Source organism: Eulemur rufifrons, chromosome 7 (genome assembly GCF_041146395.1).
Source record: "Eulemur rufifrons isolate Redbay chromosome 7, OSU_ERuf_1, whole genome shotgun sequence".
NCBI lineage: Eukaryota > Metazoa > Chordata > Mammalia > Primates > Lemuridae > Eulemur > Eulemur rufifrons.
Genome location: NC_090989.1, coordinates 201865434 through 201890603, shown reverse-complemented (window position 1 = coordinate 201890603; position 25170 = coordinate 201865434). Strand labels below are relative to the sequence as shown.

Here is a 25170-nt window from a genome sequence, read left to right as displayed (position 1 = left end):
TCTCCTTTCAAAATAGAGAGTTAGAAAAAAAATCAAAGCAAAAAGGAACTAGTATGCAGGAGAGAGAGAGGTGGGAAGAGAGTCGTGAAAATATATTTTTATTAAGGCGTGAAAATATATTTTAATAAGAAAAGTAAAAAAAGAAAGAAAATGATTTTATATAAAAAAGATCCTGTGTAATAAATGTTTGTCCTGAAGGAACTGGTGCTTTAAGAAGGGAAAATTGGGCACAAAAACAAAAAGTCCAAACATGTCGTATATGGTTCATACAAGTCAAAATAAGGCACGTGGAGGAAAATTTATAAAAAAATTTTATATATGATCAAGTTGGCTATAATTGAAAGGGAAACTTCTGGTAAAAACAACAAAATTTTCTATTCTCCATGAGAATATTTTAACTGATGGACTTTTAAAATACATTAAAAGTTCAGAACTCAAAGGCTCAATGTGCTACTATAAAATTAAGATACAGAGTTTGTTAAACTTTCTGTCTATCTTTTGCCCACTAAAACTATGGCTACTGAGTTACGGGTGTTGAGATAAAGCTCACTGAACTATGTCATCCTAAAGTCAAGGCCAAGCAGAAACAGTCAGTCACTCATGTAAAACTGAAGAAAAAGCGGTAAAAAGAGCCCTAGAGGTTTGGTGATTCCCGTCCTGCCTCGACTCTCACTTTTAAAACCATCCATTTCCAACCCATTCCCCCTTTTGTGACCCAAATAAACTCTCAGCTCAGTAGGGACATCTCGACCTCCACGCCCCACAGAAAACAACTCCAGAAGATGAGACCTCCACCCATATTCCCCAGATTTTGAGTTCATTAAATAGAAATTTTTACCAAAGAGAGGGGGAAATGAAAGGTGGTCTCACTAGTAACCCATCTAACAGAGAAAAATAAACTATCAAATGGAAAGTAGGAGAAATGGACTCATCACACAGCCACCCTTTGTTTAAATAAAACACGTGTGGCCTAGCTTGTTATCTCTGAGTTCTTCTTCAGCCTTGGAAAAGTTCCTGAGCGCACAGTAGGAGCGTAAACTTCCTCAAGAAGAGACAGAACCAGCTGCCTCCTGCTATCAAGAAGAAAGAAGAAACAATTTCTACTGTCCATCTGCCACGTGAGAAACAGAAAAAGCCAACACAGCAGCTTCACAGCCGCTTTGGTTATCAGTGCCCTGAACAGAGATAGAGAAAAGCCATTTCTACCCTTGAAAAGCGCCAGCTCTCCTCCCTCTGTGTCACGGCCATTCTCTCTCTCTCTAAGGAAAATAAATAAACTTTTACTTTCATATACCCTAATCACTGTCTGAAAATTCTCTCTCCCGCGTGTAGACTTCCCACCCGAACAACTTCCCGGAGTGTGAGGCTGTCTGATCTCACCCTACTGAGAGAAGGAAAGTGAAGCTGTGGTGTGGAGACCCTTGGATGTCAGGTGAGGCGTGAATCCCTGTCATTCACATCCTGAGGGACCACTGAGGCAGGGCATCCCGATGGAGACTGAGCCTGTGTTCGCATTCTCTCTCCCTCCCCTCTCTCCCTCTCTCTCTCCCTCTCATCCCTCCATCCCTCCCTCTGTCTCTCTGTCTGTTTTCCTCCCTCCCATCACCCCACCCCCTTCCCCCTTTTTCTCTCTCGCCCCTCCCCCTCCCTCCCCTGCCCTCCCCCTCTCCCTGACAGTGCCAGCAGGACAGTTACCAGGCAGTCCCCCGCCAGGGCAGCCTGAGCAACTCACTAGTGACTGTGGACAGGTTGCACAGCTTGGAGGAGTAGTCGGAAAGTGACGCCCTCCAGAGCAGGCGAGCCCAGCCCTGCTGGCGCTCTGTGAAAGGCTGTTTCTGTCCTTCCTGCGTTCAGAACGAGACACGCCAGGCCCGTCTGATAAATGCCCCTTTGTGCTGTAAGGGTTCTCATCAGCTCGTGAGGTGCCCTCAGCCAGACCCAGCTACACGCTGCCCCGGCTGCTGCCCAGCAACAGGCCTGCGGGGGCCTGGCCCCCTGCCAGCCGAGATGCCATCAGAGCCAGAGACGGGAAACGTGGCATTTGGGAAGCTGCCCCGGAGGCTGTGGCTTCCGCACAGCACAGGCCACATCCACAGGCCGGACAGGCAGCCACTCCACGGAGAGGCCGGTAGGTCACAGAGGCCTGGGTCGTGGCCGGCCCTGTCTCAAAGGTGGGGCTGGGAACTGGGTGGTCTGACAGCTGTACCTCTTGGGATCCACCGGCAGCCTGAGCTGCTCCGCCCCATGGCTGGCTATGAGGGCGCACCTGACTCCTCGAGCACTGATGGGGACCGGGACAGTCCCAGGGACCCTGTCCTGGGCAGGCCACTTCACAGCCCAGACCTCTGCGTCCACTTCCTGAGACTAGAATATCTCCACTTCCAAATCCTTCCTGTCAGCTTGGTTAAAAGGAAGGAAAGAAACCAGAGGTTAGCCGACAACGCGGGACCCAAGGGAAGCTGGGGAGGAGAGGCAGTGTGGACGCCGACGTTTTCAGACTGTCAAGCACAGACTCGTCTTGAGGGCGGACAGGCAGTGGCCGGGGCGAAGGCAGAAGGCAAAGGGCCTGGTTAAAGTTAAACCCGTCTGCTCCCTGTCCTGGTCGTCCGCAGTTGCGCTCTTAGCAAGTAATGCCCCCTGGGACCGCTGCTTTTCAAGGTCATTGTCCCCCAGACCAAGACAAAGGAGACACTCGCTTACCTGCTGGACTCAATGTGCCCACCAACCTCCAGACTTGACCTCGTGAGGACGTCACCAGCCTGGTCACGGTGACCCCAACCCACATAAAAGCCCCTTGCGGCTTGGGACAGGATCCCTCTGTAGACCTCTTCACAGATTTATGCAAGTAAGAGAACTGAAAATGGTGCTTTTGCTGTGGATTTGTTTCTAACATGCCGCCATGACTCTTGACTTTTCCACAGCAGAGGGACACCTGCCTCAGGCTGAGGGACAGTGGGACAGAGGGTTTGTGTGAGGCGCTGGGCACGGGGCCTGCCTGTGGCAGCTGCTCAGTAGTGGGCCCTCCCCCGCCCGCACTCTGGCCGATCCACACCTGGCCCGAATGCTCACCTCAGCTGCCAAGGATGGCCGTGCCCAGTGGCTCAGAGTGGGGTCCCCGGACCAGCAGCCCCAGCACCCCTGGGACTGGGGACCAGCGAGCTGTGCCCACCAGGGGTTCTGACGTGTGTCTCAGTGTGAAAACTGCTGGCCTGCCCAGAGCCAGGACAACAGAAAGCCTTCCCGCCGTGGCCAATGGTGTTGTGTGGGGCTCATGGTTAAAGGCACAGGCTGACCGCTGTCCCCTCCCTGCCACAGCACAGGGACAGAGGGGGAAGGAGGATTCCACGGCCTGGACTAAAGCCCCTGTTGCCTGTGGATGTTTGCAGAGGGGTCAGCCTCGGGTCTGAGGTGGCTGCAATTCTCTAGGGACGACAGGAAAAGGCTTCGCCTCGGCCATGAGGTAGTTTCTGACACCCATCTGTGGTAGGTAGAGGGTGCACAGGGTGGACTCAGGTGACCTGGGCCCCAATCTCAGCTCCCAGAGCCTCAGTTTCCCCACCTGTAGAAAAGGCACAACCCCATAGTGAGATCATGCACACCAAGCCTGGCCCCTGGCGTTGTTAGCAATGACTGCTATTTCCATAGTGGCCTCTCGGTGGTGCTGTCTCCACTTCCTCATACTCTGGGACAACAGCCCTACCTAGCTCTGGATGCTCTGGCCAGGTGGGAAAGTATCCCCGAGGCTGTCAGGTACTAAGGGACACAGCTCCCTTCTGCCTCCTGAGTCCTTGGGGGTGGGAGAGAGGTCTCCAGGAGAGAGGGCTGATGGTGGGCAGGAGAGGCCTGGGGACCCCAGGGACCTAGTGGGGGGGCATGTATGTGCAGAGAGGACGCCCCTCAGACACATCTGGGGGCTTCTCAGGGGAGGCACCCCAGACTTGAAGCAGAAGGAGGGCTCTGGCCCTGGGCACCGGGGAAAGGGCGGACAGGGCCTGCTGGCTGGGTGTGTCGGGTGTGCTGCTGCCACCCGACACCACACATGTTGGTCCCTCAGTGACTGTGCTCTGAGCCCCGGGCCAGGCACTAAGCTTCGAGGCCCAGTTCACTGTGGGAGAGATGTCGCCTCCTTGCAGCCCCAGGGTGGGGCCCCAGCCCAGCCCAAACCCTGGACTGGCCAAGGCCAGCGGATTCAGCAGATGAGGCCAAGCTCAGCCTGGACTTTTGGGAGAGGGACGGGGAGGTACCTAGACTAGACCTAAATTGCCTGTGGATGTCCCTTGGCCAAACCACAGACCGCTTGACCCGCCAGATGCCCATCTTGCTCCCACACTCTCCGGCCCAGTGGCTTCGTGGCCTGAGTCAGCGGTCGATGTCAGGACCAAGAATAAGAGGCCCAGGCAGCCCCTGTCATTAGTGGTTTGCTGGGCAAGGGCTGGGCTGAGCAGGCTGAGCCTAGGGACGCCAGGGCGCCATGCCTGGAGGGCAGACAAAGGGGACATGGTCAGGCCGTGCCCTGGGCAGCCACCTGGGTGGGGGGCATAAGGTCCACAGCACCTGCGGGCTTTGAGGTTTCATTCCTTCTGGATTGACTGCCACTGAGATGCCAGCCTGTTGTTGTCTGGGGGAAGGGCAGACAACACCCAGGCAAACACAGACAACGGGGCTTCAGGCACTGCCCCGGGTGCACTCGGATGGCAGGAAGGAGCCGGCCATGTGGAGAACTGGAGCAGGAGATTCAGGTGAAGGAAATGGAGCAGACAAAGACCCCAGGTAGAAAGGAGTCAATGGAACGAAAGACGGACAGGGCTGGAGTGAAGGGCGCATGGAAGTGGGGAACGGGGTGGGGCTCTCAGTTACACAGGGTCCAGGAGTGCGGATGCTCACGGGAAGCCTTCAGAGGGATTTAAGCCAGCCAGTGACATACTCTAATTCACTTTTCCAAAATAGGTTTGAGATCAGCTATATCAGAAAAACAAAAACAAAGCAAAACAAAATTACAGCAGCCTCCAGACAAGATAGATTTTTTTTCTTACATTGAAGAAGTCTGGAGGTGGGCAGCCCAGGGAGGGGCTCTGCTCCCAGTCTTAGGGATCCAGTCTTCCTCTGCTGTTCGAGGCTCCCATGGCCAAGATCTCCTCATGGTGCAACATGGCTGTTAGAGCTCCAGCCATTACATCCATCTTCCAGCCAGCAGGTTAGAGGAAGTAATGAAGAATGGCACACCCCTTCTGTTTAAGGTCCTTTCCCTAATGCTGCACACACCCCTTTTCATTGCCAGGATGTGGCCACCAGGGTACTCCTGGCCGCAGGGAAGACTGGGAAATGCAGCTCTGGTTCTGGGAAGCCATTGGCGGAGCTGGGAGTCAGCAGTCTGTGACTGAGGGAGAAAAGGAGAGCTACTTTCCCTGCCACTTTGCTCTGGCGGCTGGGGACAAGGGCTTTGTTGGACATAGATGCCCATAATGCAAAGTGGCATCTGCCCCAGCCTGGCCCTCAGGAGCCCCAGTGGGAGAGATGGATGCACAAAGGGGCGGGGACAGACCAGGGGGTCAGGGTTCACCACGGGAAGCTGGGGCTGGCTTTCTGCTCCTCCTGTCTGTCGCAGTGAGCCTGGCTCCTTCCACACCAGCCGCAGGCTCTCGCCTGCTCTGTGGCGGCCGCATAATATTCCAGGATGCGGATGGATGCAATTCACTTAGCCACTCCCCCGTGGTGGACATACACTGGTGGTCAGTGGCCTTCTAAAGCCAGCTCTGTCGCACTGTGCAGCCTGGGTATGCCACTCCCCCGGGGGACAGCGTGAGACGATCACGTGCCTGCAGTGCTCACCTGACATCACCTGCCCGTTATCATCCTTGACCCCCTGTGCCTTCCACTCCCACTCGCCTCTCAGAGCCTCTGCTGTCCTGTCTTCACCACGGGGATGGTGGCATGGCACCTCCTCACAGGCCTGGCTCTCCGTCCTCCATCCTTCTAGAAACAGGGTGGCAACACCGCCCGCCGGTCTCCCCCATCTCCTGGCTCTGTGACTGACTGCATGGAGCTGCGGCCCCTAGAGATACCTCACAGGAACGCAGCCCCCTGGCCCATCCTGAGGCCAGGTGATGGGCTCCTGCAGGTGGGCGGGTGTGGATGGGCCACACCCGACGGTGGCAGTCCCACTGGCTTCCAGTGAGTCCCCACTGCGTCAGACTGACTGCCAGCGCCCCCCTCCTCACGCTCGCCCTGGTGCCAGCATGTGCGGGCCGGCTGGCTGGGCGGGCAGAGGCAGGGGGCTGTGGCGTGCAGAGCCACCTGCCTTTTGCAGCTGGGTCGTCTTGGCCATGCCACATGCCTTCTCAACCTTGTTTTCTCCCTCTGGGAAGTGGGAATGGCATGCCTGCCTCCAAGCCCCTCAGAGATGGAGGAGGCCAGGCACCAGCTGCTTTTGAAGCCTTCCTGTTCAGGAAAATATGGTCTGCTGGACGCGCTAACATTTAGCACCTTAGTGCTTTCAGCGCATGTTCTCCCAGATCCGAGTGACACATCTGTGCTCCCCACGGTAGTGCGGGTGCTCAGACCACGCTCAGTGCCAGCTCCTGGGACAGCGTGGGTGAGGCAGAGGGGCCTAGGCCTCCAGTTTGCACCCTTGCGGCCTGCTCCAGGTGACAAGGCCCTTGCCAGTCCTCCGCCCCACTAGACCCCATTCTTGGTCAGTGAGATGGAGCCACCCGCTGGAGGTGGCACTGTGAGGAGCGGGCTGGGATGAGACCTCTGTGGTCCTTACACGCCATCTTGCAGCATCCCAAGATGTGTCCCAAGCTACACAGCTCATCAGAAGGGGCAAATCTGAACTTGACACAACACTGGCCCCAGAAGAATCAACTAGAGTCCTGTGATGGGGGAGAGGGACTCACTGAACCTCCCCGGGTGCCGGGGAAGCAGCCTGAGACGCCAGCTGACCCGCCTGGCGCCCGCGTGCAAACAGACAGTGTGTGTGTGTGCTCGTGCACACTCGCGGTGTCTCTCTGCTGGAGCACAGCCCCCAGGGCTCAGTTGTCACCCCTGCCAGCCCATGCCTCCCTGCCACCCGCCTTCTCTGTGTGTCTCCTGAGCACATTTCCCTCAGCTCAGGGTCAGCGTCTCTGAACTGGCCTTGGACGGCTCATGCGCTCAGCGTCTCCAGGAGAACTTGAAAGCAGTGGATGGTGGGGGACATGGCGGGCATTGTCCCTTTAAGACTTGTCCTGGGTCAGACCCAGCAGGGAACAGTCTGGTCAACAGCCCTGAGCACAGCAGGGAAAACACAGGTTCCACAGGCAAATGAGGATGACACGGCAGACCCGGGAATTCCCTCACTGCAGTCTCTGCCGAAGCCTTGACACCCGACTGACGTCCTCCCAGCTGCCCCGGGAACAGCACAACTCCACCCCCGTTTACAGCTGAGGACGCTGAGGCTGGGAGAGGAGAGTCCCAATGTTACGCCACAACCTTCCTGGCTTCCTCTTGGAACGTGGGAGTAAGGAGCCTCACGGCACGGACCTGCCATGTGGCCCAAAGAGAGAACATGCTGGGGATGGGGCCTGTCCCATGCGCTAAACCTCACCCTCTCGACCTCGGTGCCTGCCTCCTCCCCTCCCTTGGCCTCCCAGGGTCCCTGGGCCTCCCCTGCAGCTCTCAGGGCCCTTTCAGGTTGTAAAGTGCTTTCTCTGTGGTATCTCCTCCCGCCCCCCTCCAGGAGTGGGCCCTCGTAGGCCAGCGCTGCCCGGGGCTGGGAGTTTGTCCCCTACAGTGAGGGGCTCGGGCTGTGTGTGTAGATGATGCCAACGGTTAACTCTGGATTTCTGGGTGCTTGTGACTAACAGGTGAGCCGACAGTGGCCTGGGTTATGGAGAACAGTAACCACCACCGTAACAGGCCACTGTGCCCAGACCCTGCCCCCCCTCAGGCAGGGCTGAGGCAGTGACAACCTGAGCCTCAGTTTCTCAGCTGTGAACTGGGCCAACAGCTCCTCCCTCACAAGAGGATCCCATTGGGAAGAGCCGCTCACACCTCCTGTCCTGGTGGCCATCCGGCCCAACGGAGGCCTGGTGTTCTGAGCTGGGGACTGTGAGACCCAGGGCCTGTGATCAGGAGCTTCTCTGGCCTCCCAGGCTGTTCCCTACATGCCCTTGACCCACAGGTCCCCCAGATGGGCAAAGCACGGAAGAATCAGAGTACAGGGAAACAGAGGCTGAGCAACCAACCCCCATCACTCAGGAGGTGCGTGCTGGCCTGGCATCCGGGCAGGGCTCTGGGCCCCCTGCTGCCCCCAGCGTGGTCCTGGACACTGATGTGACTGGAAAGTCCCTTTTTCTGAAAAATCCCTCAGGGTGACTTGCACTTTCTATGCCTTGGGTTTCACTTACAAAACTCATCGGCTCCCCCAGCAGGGGCGAGGCACAGGACGGGAGAGGAGAGCGTGGGGCCCTCACGGGTGAGGCAGGCACTGAGTTCACATGCCCACTGGGTGGCCGCCCGTCCAGCCTGCTGGCTGGGCAGACCCCACCAGAGGGAATGTCCAGTGAGGCAGGGGACAGGGAAGACAGCCTCAGGGGTTCTGAGCACGGCATCCTGGGCTGACCTCTCCTGGATGGGCCTCTCCCCAGCTGTGCCTCAGTTTCCCCCCCCCATTAGGTGAGGGGGAAATGGGCACTTCCCGGGGCATTTCCCTGGGAAGACAAGAAGTGACACGCCCAGCCTCTGTGCCTCTGGTCACAGACTCCCACTGCCTTGTTCCAGGCCCTGGCACCTGGAACAGGGCCTGGCATACAGTAGGTGCTCCATGATTGCAGAATAAAGGAATAGGCTAGGCTGGGGCTCAGGCTGCCCTGAAGAGCTGCATGGTGAGCTTGGACACCACTGCCTAGCCTCTCTGCTTTTGTTTCTTTATGGGGAGGGAAAAAAAGATCATGTTGACGTGGCCTTGACCAAACTCCAGCCTCAGGCTAACAGCACGCAAAAGCAGATGCACAGAGAGGGTAAGCCACCTGCCTGAGCCACACAGTCACTGAGTAGCAGTTCTGGGATGTAGGGTCCCAGCAGGCTGGCCTCTCCAGGAAGGTTGGGAGGATCAAAGGGGTCTGCGGGTCTGCTCACTACTTCAGCGGCTTTAGTAGAGGCATCTGCAGATACTGAGATAATGCGGAAGTCTGGGGTGCCACCTGTAAAGGCCCACTCGCTAGGTGACCTATGTTCGCTTGACCTATGTCTGTAATCGAGAAAAAGTACCCTACAGAGATAAATGAAAGCAATTAACTTGTAACTGATTGTTTAAACTTTCCAGCTGCCTGTCATAAAATTTGTTGTGCTTGCTTAACACCTGAAAGAATGCTCCTTAATTGGTGCTGTTTCTGTAAACCTGCTCCCATAAAGATTGTAACTGAAACCGGAGTCCGAGGCTGGTCCCGGACCCCACAGCTGTGGAAAAGATGATATAATGTTGTTACTACCACCGTGCCTAAAGTCACGTAGCTCTAACTTAAGATAGTATAAAACCTCCCTGCTTTTTCGGCTCAGCACCATTCTCTGTACCTGTACCCCAACAGGGCAGGGGGTAGTCACTGGCCAGCTAATAAAGACTCATAATTTGGCTCAATTGGGTCTCTAGGTGGTCATTTCTCGCACTCCACTCGGTAACACCACCCAGTAGAGGTGGGCAGGAGAAAAGCAGTGGGGTCTGGAGTGAGGTCAGGGTCAGAAGGCAAGGACACAGTGGCCCAGCCTACACCACAAGCTCCTGCAGCAAGATGATGCCCCCCGGGGAGTTAATGTCCTCCGCATCCTACCTGGCTTCCCACGCCTGGGACAGGCCCACCAGGCCGTCCTGGGAAAATGCGGCTGATTGAGCCACGGCCTGGAAGAGCCAACGCGCTCTGCAGGGCCCCAAAGCCTGGCTTGAACACCGGGTGCTGCCTCAGGGCAAGGCGGGCAGGCCAGGCTGGAGTGGCTGACGCCCTGTGCGCCTCGCTCCTGCCCCTCCGCGAGGCTGTGCCGGACCCTCACAACCCCCACCTCCCAGGCGGGAAAGCGCAAGCTGAGACAGGGGAGAACGTGGCCCGCAGGCAGGGGAGCCTGGCCCTCCCAGCTGGCGCTCGGCTGCTGTGTGCGTGGAGGGCTCTGTGCTGGAGACACCTGCGGTCCCCGGGGCGAGCCCTGCCTGGGAAAAACCCCAAACACCGGCAGCAGCGGCAACGCCCACTCGTCGTCTTGGCGCTTGCCAAGTGGCCAGGGAAGGGCTGGATCTTGGCCTCACTTTAGGGACTAAGAGTCTAGGCTACGACGCTGGCTAGGCGGGGGTGGGGTGAGGGGGGCTGCCTCGCCCACGACCCCGTGGCCAGGCACCTGGGGGCCCAGAACGCAGCGCAGGGTCCTCTGGGGCCACCGCGGGACCCGGCGCCGAGCCCCTTCTCCCGCGAGGAGCCCTGCAAGGGCGTTTCAGGCCGGAGGGGGCACTGTCCCGACCCCGCGCGCCCCTTCAGGGCCGGTGTCCGCCCCGGGTGGAGGCGGAGTCTGCCGGCGGCCGCTCGCAGCCGGGGGCGGGACGAGCCGGGTCGGGTGCGCAGCCGGGGCCTGGCAGCAGAGGCCCGGGCGCAAGGAGGCGGCCTGGGCGGGCGCACCATGGATTCGCGGCCCGAAGAGTACCAGCTCAACGGCGACCTGCGCCCCGGCTCGCCCGGTTTCCCGGACGCCTTGGTAAGGCTCCCCCCACCGCTGTGTGACCTTGGCCGGCACCGCCCTCTCTGGGCCCAGCGCCGGCGGCTCCCCGGGCACCTGTGGGCACGGGGCCGGTGCGCACCGCGTCCGCACTGCGGGGTGGCGGGGGACGCCCCGCCCCGGACCTGGTCCCTGGCGCCGCGTCAGGGGCCGGAGCGGTGGCTTCGGGTGCTCCAGCCACCAGGCAGGTGAGCGGGGCGCCCCGGCGTGGGGCGGGCAGCCGTGCTCTCGTCCCCTGCCCGGCCAAGCAGTGCTCACTCTTGGCGTCTACTGCTTCTCAGGCAGAGGTCGGCCGGCGCCCCCCTAACCCGGCCTTCCCCCACCTCCCGCATCACCCTCTAACTTCAGCCTGGCCATGCCACCTCCGCACGTGAGCCCCAGGGTGTGTGGAGAGGACTCACAGCCTCCGGGCTCCAGGCCAGCAGCGGGGTGATGCCTGCCTTGACGGGGGAACTTGGGACCTGCTATGGCCCCTACTCCACTCACCTGCCTTGAGAAGCCGACATCACACACAGCCTTCCCCTGTCCCCACACAGGCTCTGGGGGCCTGTGCAGAGCTTGCCTTGCTGGGCCTGGAGGGCTGTGGGGGTGGGGGGGGGAGGCAGGCTCTGGCAGTGGTCTCTGACCCCCTGCAATAGACCTGGTTCACCCCCGTCCTGCCCCCCAAACCCCAATTTACAGCCCCTGCTACTGCAGCAGGGCCTGAGCTGGCCAGGATCCTGTGCCCCACACTTCTTCACCCAGCACTTAGTGCCTTGGGTTTGCTGCAAGGTCCTGGCACGGCCCTTTGATGACTTGTTGACTTTGGATAGTCTTTCATTTTCCGACCACCCCCCCTCCCTGGGGATGGGGGCAGAGACCAGCAGCCTGCTGGGTTTTCCAGGCTTCTCGATGGTGTAACCAGATGGGGGCAAAGACACACTGCCCAGGTGTCGATAAACAGTCCTAGCTGTGGGGACAGGCCCTGTTCAGGGAGGAGGAGCTCCAGGATCTGTGGGGTGGTGGGGGACAGCCCTAGGGTTGGGAAGCTGGTTTGAAAGGGAGGGTTTCTGCTTGTCCCCTACCCTTTACCTTGTCCTCTGTCCCTGTGTGCTTTGCCCTGCACTCAATGCAGTCTCTGTTCACCTCTGCAAGGCAGCAAGATGGGCTGTGGCTCCTGGGAGGCTCTGGGCACATCGCATGCCCAGGGGAGTTTGGGTTGGGCTTGTTCAGGGACCCCTGTCTTGAATCTGGGGATCAGAGAGTGGGGAGACACAGCTCTACTCCTCTGAGCTATGGTCGGAGCAGACCAGCCCAGACAGGGTGAGAGAAGCTAAGGCAAAAGTGTGGAATTCCCGAGGGGCTGGCAGGCCGCCATGGTGGGTGGACCTAGGGGTCAGGGAGGCTTCCTATGGAGGTGGTGACATTGGCACTAGGCCCTGGAGGATGGGAAGGGGTGACGGTACTGGCCTTCTGAGAGTGCAGATGGGCATCCAGGCAGAGGCAACAGCAGGCGCAAAGGCCCAGGACTGGGTAGGGGGTGGGGGATGGGAGGCCAGGCTGGACGGGGCGGGGATCTGTGGAAGGGCTGTGAGCTGCTGTGAGGATGAGTGCATGTCTCCTGGGGCGTCTCTGGTCACAGGCAGGAGGCTTCCTCCAGGGGTGGCCGGCCTTGAGGGCCACTCTGCTCACCTAGGCTGGGGGCCCCAGGCCCGCCCAGCACCCCATTCCCCTTCCCACCCTCAGGACCCTGCTTTGCTGTTTCTTGGGCACGTGATGTCAGCACTCTGTGTCTCAGTTTCTCATCTGTGACATGGGGGTGATAGCAGTGCCTCCCCCGGGGAGTCATGGCGAGGGCTAAATGGCTGATGTACGTGACGTGCTCGGAGCTGAGCCTGACACTCAGCACTGACTTCCTAATTTCCACCTGCCGAGGAGACCCTTTCCCAGTGGTCACACTCCACAGTGGTTCGGAAGGGGAAGCACTGCGCCCGGGGTGGGGCCCCAGGGAGAGCCTGTTTCCTCTTCTGTAAAATGGGGCACAGCTGCTCACCTCCCAGGGTGGCCGAGGCTCAGGGAGGAGTCGCACATGTAAGTCCTGGGCAGAGGTGCCCAGCTGGGCTGTGCTGGGGCAGCTCCGCCCATGCCCACTCACGTGCCTGGCACCCCCGTGGGCCTTCACATGAGGGCCCCCGTCAGAGCCCAGGGATTGAGGCAGTGCTCTGTTGGCTGGCGGCAGAAGGAATAGTAAATGACAATTTTAATGTGAAAATGGCCCGCAACCGTGTCATGCCCTGGGGTGTCTTGAGGCAGTGAGGTGACCGGGTTTCAGGGAGGTGGCCAGGATGCGGCTGGAACACGGCCCTCTGGTGCCAGCCGTGCCCTCCTGCCCTTCACAGCCCCAAGGGTGCAGGTTCCTGGGTCCTCACCTGGGCCGAGAGGCCTAGTCCTTGGCGGCATGCACCGTGCCCTGTACAGACGGCCGGGCATGGCCTCAGCTGCTCGGCGGAAGTTTCTTCTTTTTCTCATTTCTGCTTTCCTGGCAGTTCCCGAGGCTGAAAGGGTCTGGGACAAGTTCTAAAAGCTGACCCTAACGTGGCCTCAGGGACACTCCTGGCCAGTGCTGAGTCTGAGGGAAGTGGGTCCGCCTGGCCTAGCCCTAGCCCCAGCCCGGCTGCCATGGGGACCTCGCCTCCCGATACTTCCTGCTGTCTTGCTGGGGTTTCCTGCCAGACCCTCTCGGAGAGCTGCTTCCTGGGCTGGCCGGGCGGGGGACACTGTAGGCTGGGCTCTGATGGCTGGGCTCCAAAGCCAGCCCAGGCCTGTCGGTGTGACATCTGGGGGGTGGGCCCAGCAGTTCATGTCCCCACGCTGGTGGGTCCGATGGAGGATGCTGAGACCCCAGGCAGGTCCCAGCACATGGTGGGAGGGAAGGGGGTCCTCATTTCTCACGTCCCCCCGCCGTCTGCTGGTGCCTGCAGCCTGAGGGGAAGGGCCCCTTAGCAGGCAGGCCGCAGGTGGCCAGGGCTAGACTCAGACCCCCAGGGCAGACAACTCGGCCCTGATGGCCGTCCTGGGTCCTGCGCAGCTCAGGACGACCTGTGCCCCGGCTGTCCTGTCTTTTCCTTGTTACTGTTATTTTGTGTGTGTGAAGCTTATTGTGAGCTGGTGGAGTTCGTTGGGGAGGTGGAGTCTTGCAAAGTGGTGAGAGCCAGGTGTCAAGGAGGAGGAACATCCCAGTCCTGCCACCCACTGTCCTGTGCTCCGACCAGCCAGGGAGCCTCTGAGCCTGCCCCATTCAGCCCCCTCCACATCCCTGCCTGCCCATTTTACATATGAGGAAACTGAGGCGGGGTGGTCATCCTGCTGGTCAGTGGTACCGCAGGATCGGGCGAGGTAGAGGAGGTGCCGCGACCTCTCTGAGTCCCACTCCTCGCGGGCCCTTGGAAGGGGACTGATGCGCTTCACTGTATTTGTGGGGCCCAGCTGTTGGCCACAGCCTGCCCCTGTCTCTTCCCATCTGAGCCCTGGGGGGGGCCAGAGCCCCCCGTTACCCTATGGCCAGAGCCAGGCCCGTGGGTGCAGCAGGCCTGGTTCAAATTCTGCGTCTGTGCCAGCCCCCTCCTGCCCGAGCTGGGGACACTCAGTGGAGTGGCCCTAGGACCCTGTGGCCTGGCCCCCACCTGTGCAGCCTGTGAAGGTGAGGCTGGCTGTCCACAAAAGGTAGCGCGCAGAGCCGCCCCTCACCACGCCTCCTTCCTATCTGGCTTCACTCCGGCTCTTGGTGCTGCAGAGGTTTTGAGGACGTCCCCTGGGACACATTAACCAGGTGTTTGTTCCCTGTCCTGCCCAGGCCATGGGCACAGGTCTTGGCAGAGGGTACCCAAATGTAGCTCCTGGCAGCCGGTCAGGCCCACGGGTCTTCCCAACCTCTGGGGGATGGGCCCCCGGCCACCCTCAGGCTGGTCCCCAGACAGTGGAAACTGCCCATGGCCGGGGGTTGGTTCCGCCCTCTCTGGGACCGGGCTGTGCGCTTGTCAGCTCCAAGGCTCCCAGGCCCAGAGCAGCAAGGTTGGGGACAGGGAAGCAGATCAGCCCTGCAGCCCCTCCCCACCTGCGTGAAGCCCCCCATCAGCCCACACAGCCTCAGTAGTCTCACTGCCTGGGGTGGACGCCAACTGTGTTGCCTCCTGGGGCCCCCTAAGTTTGGGGCACATAGTCCTGGGTTCAAATTCTGATCTGCCCCTCCCGCAGGGTGGCCCTGGACAAACCTGCTCTGAGCCTCAGTCTCCTGGTCTGTAAAATGGGAGAGGCGCATGGCAAGGTTTCCCAGACTTTGGCCCCAGATGTACAGCTGGGGAGACCGAGGCCGGCAGAGAGGGCGCATGTTGTCACGGCCACAGGGCTGGACTTGACCCTGGTGCGGAGGTCTTCCCAGCCCCTAGGCCTCCTTATCATCCCACAAGTTGAACAGGAAGCAGTTGGCTGGGTGGGCTGGAAGCGCCCTTCGCCAGGAGGGGCGCATAGGTGGGGCCTGTGCTGGCCACCTGGGGCTCTGAGCCCATCCTGGGGTGTCTGCTGCGCAGCCCCGTGGCACACATGGGAGACTGAGGCTCAGAGCAGGGACAGCTGTCCTGAGGTCACACAGCTGGAGCCTGGGGCAGGGAGCCCTCAAGAGCTCAGATGCCATAGGGTGGTCCCAGACCCTGCGGGGACAGTGGTGTCAGCTGCCAGGACTTCAGAGCCCAGGGACCTGGGTTCAAGTCTCAGCCCAGCCCTCACTTGCTATGTGGTTTTGGATAAGGAGCTTCCCTCACTGAGCCTCAGTTTACCCACCTTAAGTGCTAAGGACAGCGGTGTGAGGACAGCAGGGACACAGGCTCCCCGTGGCTGGCGTTGCTGAGAGCTGAGGTTGAGAGAGCTAAGGCTTCGCGGCTGACGGTCCTCATCCCTGTCTCGGAATGTTCCTCACGACTGCATGGCTGTGAAATACTTAAACGGTTCCAAAGGGCTCAGAATAAAAGGGGCGTCCTCCTCCCCAGAGGTCAGCACGGTGAGCCTGGGTATACGAGTGTGTTTATGTATGTGTGCATGTAGTTTGTACATGTATGTGCATGTGTACATGTGTGTGTTGTGTTGCATGCAGATGTGTATATCTTATACGTGTGATGTCGATGTATGTGTACACATCTGTGTGTGCATATGTATTGTGTACACGTGTGTTTATACAGCATATGTGTTGTGTTACGTTCATGTGTGTATCACACATGTATATTATGTACATGTGTTTGCATGTGTGTATATTGCGTGTCTGTGCGTTTATGTGTATGCACATATATATATGTGTGCATTTATGTGTGTATGTATGTGCATGTACGTGAGTGTGTATATGTATGAATGTGTGTTTATGTGTGCGGGTTGTATGTTTATGTGCACACGTGCCTATGTACACACAGATGTCTGTGTACATGCCCTCCCAGAAGGTGGAAACTCCTCACGGGGTCTGTACTTGCCGTTTTCTCTTAACTGCAGGTCCTGGGATGGGGACCCAGGGGAGCATTAGGGTGGCCTCAGGGGAAGGCGTTTTGGTACTTTAGGGTTATGAAACGTGGGAGCACATGCGCAGTGGGGCAGCCTCCAGGATGCTCTGCACCCAACAGCACGCACGTGATGGAGCGTGGCCAGCCAGGCAGCTTTGCAAGAGCAGAGCTGGGGACGAACCTCAGTGCCGGGCACAGGCCCTTTAAGCATGGGGCCTTTGTGCCAGCCTCTGGGCAGCCTGGAGGGAGCAGCCACGCCTCGGGTGAGCTGGGGTCTGGGGAAGCTCAGGAGCGCAGCGTGAGGCCCAGTGCGGGAGAGGCTAAAGCAGAGACCCCAGAGGGGCTTCAGGGTACGTGCGGAATGACCAGAGAGCACCACCAAGGCCCTGGGGCCCGGGCTGGCTGCGGCCCGGGGTGGAGGTGGCTTCCCCTGTGCACGATGGTGTCTAGGATTTGACCCAAGTGAACTTGCTAACTTAGAGAGCGGCTGACGCTGAATGCAGGTTGTTGGAAGGTTCGGGCCCAGGTGCGGGCAGCAGAGCCCACCTGTGTCCCCCGCTGCCCACCGTCCCTTCCTCGTGGGCACATAATTTGAGATGAAATTTAACTTAAAAATACACACCATAAAAGCAAGGCTCCCTTCCTCCGTTAGGTCCGTATCAGCTGCCTCGTGTATTTTTCACTGTGGGTATTTCTCGGCTGCAGAAAGTTGAGGCCCGGGTGCCCGTGTCTGCCCCTCCTTGCCTGGCCCTGCAGCACCCTGCTCTCCCACCCTGCATATTTCATGAGCCTGGAAACAGGATCTTCCAGAGCAGGTCCCAAGAGGCCGGCCACCAGCAGTGGGTTCTCACAGCTGCCTCCAGCACGATGACCTGTCCTAGGAGGCTGTGGTCCAGGGCCTGGTGGCTTGGGGCACCTGTGGGCAAAGGGCCAGGGCTAAGGAGGTGGTGGGTCTGTTTGGGTAGCTGAGGAGGGGCCCAACAAGGGCGGCTTGATGGGGATGGACTCTGGCTTTGAAAGAAAGTGGAAGCTGGGTGCTTGGAGTCGCCTTGGAATGAAACAGGCCAGCCCGGAGAGGTGACCTCCTCAAGGCAGGAGAGAGGGCTCTGTCCTGCCACGGGAAGTCCCGGGAGCCTTCCTGGAGGCAGTGGCCTCTGGGTGGGGCCTTAGAGCCTGAGACAACAGGGAAGGGCACTGGGGGCTGTGAGGGACCTGAAGGGGGCCTCTCCCGGACCAGCCCCCTACCCCAGAGCAGAGGGAAGTGATCAGATGATGCGTGGGGCCGGGAAAAGAGATCAAAACTTGTATCCCTGTGTTACTACTCTGAAAATTAAGGAAGAAGCTAAGCTCAACTGAGCTGAGACATTTATTGAACGCCTGCTGCATGCAGCAGGGTGGTGGGCTCTGAGTGCCCCACCTCAGCCAGTGCCTTGCTGCTTACAGTGGCCTGGTGAGGTGGCCAGACCTTTCTCAGGGCCCATGCTGAGGCTCGGGGGACGGAGTGGCCTGTGGGGTCCCAAGGCTAGGGGGTTGGGACGCGCCTGGGCCAGCGTGCATGGATCCGTCCGCCTACATGTCACTTCCCTGCCTGGCACCGACCTGGAGCCCAGATCCCCAGGGGAGGGGAGGCCTGGGGCACAGGCGGGCCTGGGTGGGCAGGGCGGAGCCGCCTCACCCACGGCAGGAGGGCAGGGATTGTGTAGCGGGCATTCCCAGTCAAAAACCAGAGTGTGTGCTGAGGCTGCTGTTTTATGTTTCCTTTCTCTCCAGGCCTGTATTCCTAGGGAAGGTTTTGTAGAGGCCAAGCGCATTCTCAAGGGCTGTCATTAGAGTAACAAGCACTTACCAAGGCGGGGGCAAGAGAAGCCCTCGCCTGAAGGGCGACCCCCACCGCACTGCCCCGCTGACCGTCCCCCTCCCTGCAGCCATCCCGCTGGGGCCGGAGGCACCAGCCCATCAACCTGAACCATTATGCCAACAAGAAGAGCGCGGCCGAGAGCATGCTGGACATCGCCCTGCTGATGGCCAATGCGTCCCAGCTGAAGGCTGTGGTGGAGCAGGGCCCCAGCTTCGCCTTCTACGTGCCCCTGGTGGTCCTCATCTCCATCTCCCTGGCGCTGCAGATTGGCGTGGGCGTGCTGCTCATCTTCCTCGGTAGGCGCCTGGGTGGGGGAGGCTGGGCCACTGGCGTCTGCTCGTCCGACCTGGCATGGGTGCTCCCTACCCTGCACACTCAGCTCTCAAGGCGCTGCTGGGTCCCCTGCCCTCACGGGCGTGCAGTCCAGGAATGGCCCTCTCCCCACCCTGCGCTTGGGAAGAGCCACAGTAGGCTGGGGCGTCAGGACCTGTGCCTGTGGGGGTGGCAGCGACTGCTTTTCTGGGCCTTCAACGATCCATGTCGCCAGATGGCCCAGCCGTGCCAGTCCTCACAGCCTAGGAGGGGCTGGCCTTCTACTCTCAGTGTCCCCAGCGTTGGCTTATGGCTGTCTCGAGTGACGATTGTCTAGTGATGAAAGGAGCAGCCAAGTTATACAGAGGTGTGCCAAGGAGACCCTAGGCTCGGGAGGTGTGGGAGGGGACCCTGAGCCCAGTAGGTACAGAAGGGGACCCTGGCCCTAGGAGGTATGACCACAAGGTGTGGGAGAGCCCCCAGGCCCCCAGGAGGTGTGGGAGGGGACCCTGGGCCCAGTAGGTACAGAAGGGGACCCTGGCCCTAGGAGGTATGACCACAAGGTGTGGGAGGGACCCTGGGCCCCCAGGAGGTTTTCGAAGGGACTCTTCACCCCAATCCTCCTCTCTCTGGGCAGAGTGACCAGTAATCGGCCCTGCTGTTTTTGCATGAACAGCCGGAGTGCCAGCTGTAGCCTCCAACATTCCAGTCTTCCCCCAAACTAAGGATCTAAATATTGTCACCTCTACCTCAGACCAGTTGCCTCCAGTGGACGGGCAGACAGACAGAGGGTCCAGCCTGGTGGGAAGGTGGGGCTGGGCTCCCTGGGTGTTCCCTGGGGTCTCCAGGGGAGGCTGCCCCTCAGTTGCCAGGGCCCCCAGCGGGCCCCTGCTGCCTGTCCACGTGGGGGTCCTCGTCAGGAGCAGCAAGTGTCTGGGTTGTTCCTGCTATACCTCCTCCTCCGGGCTAGTGACTGAACCTCCTGGGGGCTCAGTTTTCCCACCTGTAAAATGGGCATAGAAATAGAGCCGTGGTAGTTGCGTGGATCAATTGGGAAGATTAAGGCACACGAGGGGCCCAGCGCATTTGCCTTAGAAACCAAACCTGGCCTTGGATTGACATCCAGAAGTGGTGTCCGTGACCTCAGGTGCTTGGCCTATCTTCGCTTCAGCTGCTTATGAAGAAAGCACGGGGACTACAGAAGGTGGGGTCGCAGATGGCGGGGCTGCCCCAGCCCGGGGCCCTGTTGTCAGCAGGTGTATTTTTCTCTGGGAGACAGAAGTCATCGTAAACATGGCTGAGGGCCCTGTAATGTCCACTCAGCACAGCTGGACGCACAACCCTTGGGGCGGGTCTCCTTCCACCGTCCCCAGACTAGGCGCTTGTCAGGCTGCCCTTGGCACTGTCCCCTCCTCTGACCCACAGTCAAGTACGACCTTAACAACCCGGAGAAGCACGCCAAGCTGGATTTCCTCAACAACCTGGCCACGGGCCTTGTGTTCATCATCGTGGCGGTCAACATCTTCATCACGGCCTTTGGGGTCCAGAAGCCCATCATGGACACGGCGCCCCAGCAGTAGGGCGCCCAGGTGAGCTGGGAGAGGGGGTGCGAGGTCCACTGCTGTTCACTGCTGCGGCCCCAGGGCTGCCTGCTGTCGAGGCTCTCAGGGTGGGGGAAGTCCCCAGCTGGCAGCCCTAGGAGCGTCCCAGGCCAGGGGCACCCTCGTGCACACCCACACGGTCTACACATGGCCACTGCCTTGAGGCCAGCCCTGCTCCTGCACTGACCGCCCGATCACAGTGTTTAGACAAATGTGTTTTAGAGCCACCAAACATCCGAGAACTGACTTGAAAATAAGATTTCTGGTTTCTCGTAATAAATCAGGATTCGGGATCCTGTCACTTGGAGCCCCTGTGACACCTCAAGTCTGCCTTTTACTGGGCCTTGCAGGGCCCGCATCACCTGCCTGCTCTGGGACAGACCCTGGTTGTGGGACCCAGGCTGAGGCCATCCCCCTTCTCAAATACAGGATGAGGCCCCCCCCCGGTGGAGGAAGCACTTCCCATACCACACTCAGCCCCTCCCTAGGTCCTTGCTCAGAGAGGGTGAGCATCTGCCTGAAGACACACAGCCCGGGAGCAGGACCCACAGGGAGACCTGGGGTGGCCGCGGGCCAGGGCTGTACACACCACAGTCCACACGGCCTCGGGCCTAGTGGTCACTCCTCAGGTTTGTCCCAGAGGTGAGCTGCCACGGAAGCGGTGGGCATTCCTGACAGATGGCTGTCTCTCCACCAGTGATGCCCCACGGCAGAGTGGACAGGAGCAGTCTGTGCTTGGGTCAGAGCACCTGTGTGTCAGGAAGACACAAGAGAAATTTTTCCAAAGGGGCAATAGTAAATGATGAGGTGGGACATTGGAGCCAGGCCTTGGGCCAGGCGGCCAAGTGGGGAGTGTCTGGTGTGCACCCAGCCATCCCTCCTGTGGTCTCCCAGGGTCCCATGGCCATTCCCAGTTTGGGACATGCTGGTTCCTGGTGCCCTGGCTGGGGAACTTGAAGCCGCCCCCTCGTCGGGACCAGCATCCAGGAAGCCCCCCTGCCTGGTTTGTTAAGTTGTCCCCCTACAGAACGCTTGGACGCCAGGCTGCTCTCTTGCTCGGAGTGTGATGGCCAGGCCATTTATTAATCACCTGCCATGGGCCCTGACCGCAGTCCTTGAGCCTCCCCAAGCATTAGTCCTCTGCCTGCTGGGAAGAGGGTGCTAGGGCCTGTGGGCCACACAGAGACCCAGCGAGGCCCTCGGGGCTGCCCTTACTGGGTCCAAGTCCAAGGCCGCTGCATATCCTGTTGCTGGAGGAGCCAGAGAAGTCAGGGGAGGCTGCCTGACCCTGGGCCAGGCCTTTAAATCCTGATCCGGGCAGTGCCCCAGGAATGCTGTCTTCATCCCATTTCCAGAGGAGAAACGGGCTTGGAGAGCTTTGCTGTCTCTTCCATGTCAGAATCAGTCCCTTCTTCCTGAGTCCAAGTGTCAAGATGGCCCAGTGCTCACAGGCTGGCCACCAGGACAGGCTCAGAGCCTCTTCTCTCTCTCCTTTCCAGGACGCTAGATTGTGCCTTCCCCGCAGCCCGGCCGCCTAGACCCTAGGAGCCACCCAGGAGTTCTCCCTGCGAGTGGCACTCCCTGACACCGCCAGAGCCCAGGCCACCCGCTGCTCTGACCACAGCTGGCCGCCATGTGGGAGGCCACTCCGTCTCTCAGATGCTCTCACCAGAAGGTGGCTCCCTCCTGGCACGCGAGGCTGGCCACGGGGCCCGCAAGGTCAGAACTGGACAGCCGCAGAGACCTGTGCCCAGAGAACGGTCTTGACCTGCCCAAGGGTACACAGCAGGTCCACAGACGGGCTGGACCAGGGCCGGCCTCTGTCTCAGGACATCCCAGAAGGACCAGGAGAGACTCCTCCCTCTGCTGGCGCACCAGTGTCCCTGCCTCCCATGGGCCTTCCCTGGCCGCCCTGGTGGCCCTGCCTCTGCCTGCTTCCCAACTCAGGGACACTGGACAGCCAGCACTGCCCTTTGGCCCTAGTGGTGGCTGCTGGCTCTGGCCTCAGTGCCAGGCCTGGGCGGCCATCAAGAGGGAGCCAGGCAGCAGGCCCTGCACACGCCTTCTACCAGCAGTGGCTGGGCAGAGCCCCAGCTCCCTCCATGAGGGCCTGAGCACCCCCTTTTCTAATCAAGAATGACCAATAAAGCTCATGCTCCTCCTTGTCGGGCTCCCTGCACCGTCCTGTCCCCTCCCAGGCCGGACCCTGTTGCAGCCTCCCCTCCCCCGAAGACCCCTCCCTGCATGGGCGTGAGGAGCACACGGTTCCAGCCAAGGGGGCCTTCTCCTGCATCTTGGGCTTGGGGAGCTTTCTGGCTCCTGACATCTCTCAGGGTGAGGTTTGGAGGTACAGAGCCTGGGGTCTGAGGTCACAGGTGTCTGCAGCTCCTGGCAGGGGCCATGTGTACAGCAGTATTTTGTCCGCCCTGTATCAATTTCCAGCACTCTCACCGTTTCCTGACACTTGGCGTTGTCCTATTGAGGTCCTGGGCCCCGATCTCACCTCTGTCCCGAGTCTGTTTGCTGCTTCCCCTGCAGTGGTGTCTGGTGATGCCTGCGGTCAGTGGGGACATTCTCCGTGGGAGGAGAGGGGCTGGTACCAGGTCCTGGACTCTTGGGGCCGGCCCACCAGTAGAAACCCGGCTCCCAGGCTGCCAGTGTCTGAGCCCTCCCTCTTCTCCCTGGTCCTTGGTCCTTCCCCAGACCCCTGCCGCCCGCCCTGTTGTCCCCACTGCACCTCCCAGCTCCAGCCTCTCATCTCCCTGGACCCCGGGCACTTGGTGGCCTGAGGTGGAGGCGGGTTCAGCCTGCCCCATCTTCCTTCCTGCATCGCCTCTCCGCGTCCCCGGCCCCTTTGGGTGAGATACCGGGTGTCTCCCGCTGGCGTCTGCTCTCGCCCCCTCCTCCTCCAAGCAGCCTTGCAGAGCCCCCAAAGCCCCACTTCCCCCTCACTTTGCTTCTCGGCCCCGCTGCCAGCTGAGCCCCCTGAGCCTGGGGTGGTTCTAGCTCCCGGTTCCTTAGCACAGGGACGCCCCGCAGCCTCGTGTGGGGGCCGACAGGTCAGCTCTGCAACCTCCTTCTGAAAGTGGTCGAGAGCAGCGTGGGGGAAATGCTCCACTCCTGGGCCTTGTTGAAAGTGCTCCAGGGGAAGCCAGCAGGGAAAGAGTGGAGACCGTGTGGATAACCACAGAAGCACTGTTCTCTCCACTCTGTGTTTTCCCGGAAAGGGAGTTCTGAAAAGTAGTTGGTATGTGGAATGAGTTCCAAGATGTTGTAAGTTGAAAAAGGAAGATGGGAAGACATACGTGTGGGTGCAAAACGTGCTTTCAAAGGAGGTGATGTGGCATTGGCCGCAGGGCTGTGAGGGGCGGCCATCTGGGGCTGGCTCAAATGTGTACTGCCCGGCACTGGGTCCTTCGGTGTGGACTGGCCAGTGTGGTCTCACAGCCCAGCAGCCGGATGTTGGCCAACGCTGGCTTAGTTCCCCCTTTGGCCGGGACACGAAGTTTACCCAGGCTGGGCCAGAGGGGTGAACCCAGATGGCTACGGCGAGTCCTGGGCCATCAACCAGGCTGGACTCCAGGGTCCTTGGGGATAGGGCATGGCTGTCCCCCAAGTCTGAAGTCTGGTTGCTGGGTTGATCTTTGACAAAACACCTCAGTACCCGGGGCGACCCCCGTTCCAAGTTGAGTGTGTGTCCTGACCTCCCTCAGCCCCTGTCCCCAGGTGACCTCTCCCTACTCCAGCCCCCATGCCGGCCGCCCCACACCTCCCCACCCACCGTTTCCCAGGCTCCACCTCACCAGCCGCTGCACCGGCTCTGACCCTCACTCCGTGTGTTCCGCATCTCAGCCCTCGGCACGAGCTGTTGCTCACGGACAGCTGGTTCCCAGGCACTCCAAGGGCACGCCCCTCCTCTGATGCTGCCCCTCCCTGGTCACTGCCCTGGCCCCCACTGGTGCCTTGGGCTAGCGTCACCATCCACATTGCCAGAGATATTGATGTGGCCAGGTGTGGGTACTCCCTGGAGCCAACGTCCGAGCCTGGCCCAAGTCCAGGGCTGGCACCCTGAGAACAAGGGTCCTGCCCACTGGGTCTCCTGAGGGCCCAGGGGCTCTGCTGGAGCCGGGGGCAGGGCTGGGCACCCCCTATTCATGTCTGTGCTTCTCCTTCTTATGGATCCCTGGTCTGGCCTGGCTCCCCCACTGGAAAGCCCACTGCCCACAGTGGGCTGTGTCCACAGCACCGTCCAGCATGCAGTAGGTGCTCAGTAAATGTCCAGGGCAGAACCCACTCCCTCATCCACGTGTGTTGGGCCCTATGCACCCATCACAGCAGCCAAGGGGCCGACAGAAAACTGAGGCCCAGGAGCTGGTGGAGGCTGAGCTAGCTTCTGGGAGGATGTGACAGCCCCTTCTGCGTCCCAGGACCCTGACCCGTCCATTCTGGCACGCCCTGCCCTGGGGACCCAGCTCTGCTCTCACAGGGGATGGCACCATGAGGGGACCTAGAGAGTGAACAAGGGGCAAAAAAGATGTTCCCACTGAGCTGGGAAGGCCATGGAGGGACACACAGGGAGCTCAGGAGAGGTGGGCAGGGAGGTCAGCAGGTGACAATGGGATGAAGGGAGGGGCAGTGCAGAAGTCTGGGAAGAATGTTCCAGGCAGAGGACAGCCTGTGCACAAGCCCTGAGACTGGTGTGAGCTGGGCCTGGGGTTGGTGGAGGTGGGGGCATGACGGGTGGGGGGCAGTCACGTAGAGCTGGGAGTGACCAAGGCAGGCTGAGACGGGAGGGCCATTTTCGCGCCTTCGTATGGTAACAGGTAGACAGGTGGTCAGGTAGATGGACGCAGGGTGGATGCGTGCACGGATGGCAGATGAGATGGAGATTGACAGACGACAGGTAGGCGAAGGTAGACAGATGTAGGTCTCCACGGTCATTCCTAGGCAAGGAAGTGGTGCTGTGCCAGCTGGAAGCCCAATCTCGGCACCTCCCTCCCTTGCAGGAACCACTTGCTGGGGCCTCCTCAGCCCTGAGGTGCCCTGTGTGTGTCCTTAGACACCGTGTGTATTCAGTTGTGTCTTCTAAGTCCTGTTGGAGCTGCAGGTCGCTCCCTCGGGAGGCTCTGCTTTGCCTGCCATTACC

At 60.0% G+C, this 25170-nt stretch overlaps 1 protein-coding gene across 1 annotated transcript; it reads left to right on the top strand.

Moving 5' to 3' along the window:
- Nucleotides 1-10328: 10328 nt before the first annotated feature.
- Nucleotides 10329-24924, top strand: LOC138388329 (ninjurin-1-like). Its single transcript, XM_069476288.1, has 4 exons — nucleotides 10329-10713; nucleotides 18179-18407; nucleotides 19849-20012; nucleotides 21524-24924. Exons 1-3 carry the CDS (start codon nucleotides 10639-10641, stop codon nucleotides 20001-20003), a joined length of 459 nt encoding a protein of 152 aa, XP_069332389.1. The 5' UTR covers nucleotides 10329-10638; the 3' UTR covers nucleotides 20004-20012; nucleotides 21524-24924.
- The last annotated feature ends 246 nt before the right edge of the window (nucleotides 24925-25170 follow it).

Excerpts from the sequence above, each read along its gene's own strand:
- LOC138388329 (XM_069476288.1), top strand. The coding sequence starts at position 10,639 with ATGGATTCGCGGCCCGAAGAGTACCAGCTCAACGGCGACCTGCGCCCC. Across the intron at positions 10,714-18,178 it reads CCGGTTTCCCGGACGCCTTG|CCATCCCGCTGGGGCCGGAG; the intron begins GTAAGGCTCCCC and ends CCCTCCCTGCAG. Across the intron at positions 18,408-19,848 it reads CGTGCTGCTCATCTTCCTCG|TCAAGTACGACCTTAACAAC; the intron begins GTAGGCGCCTGG and ends TCTGACCCACAG.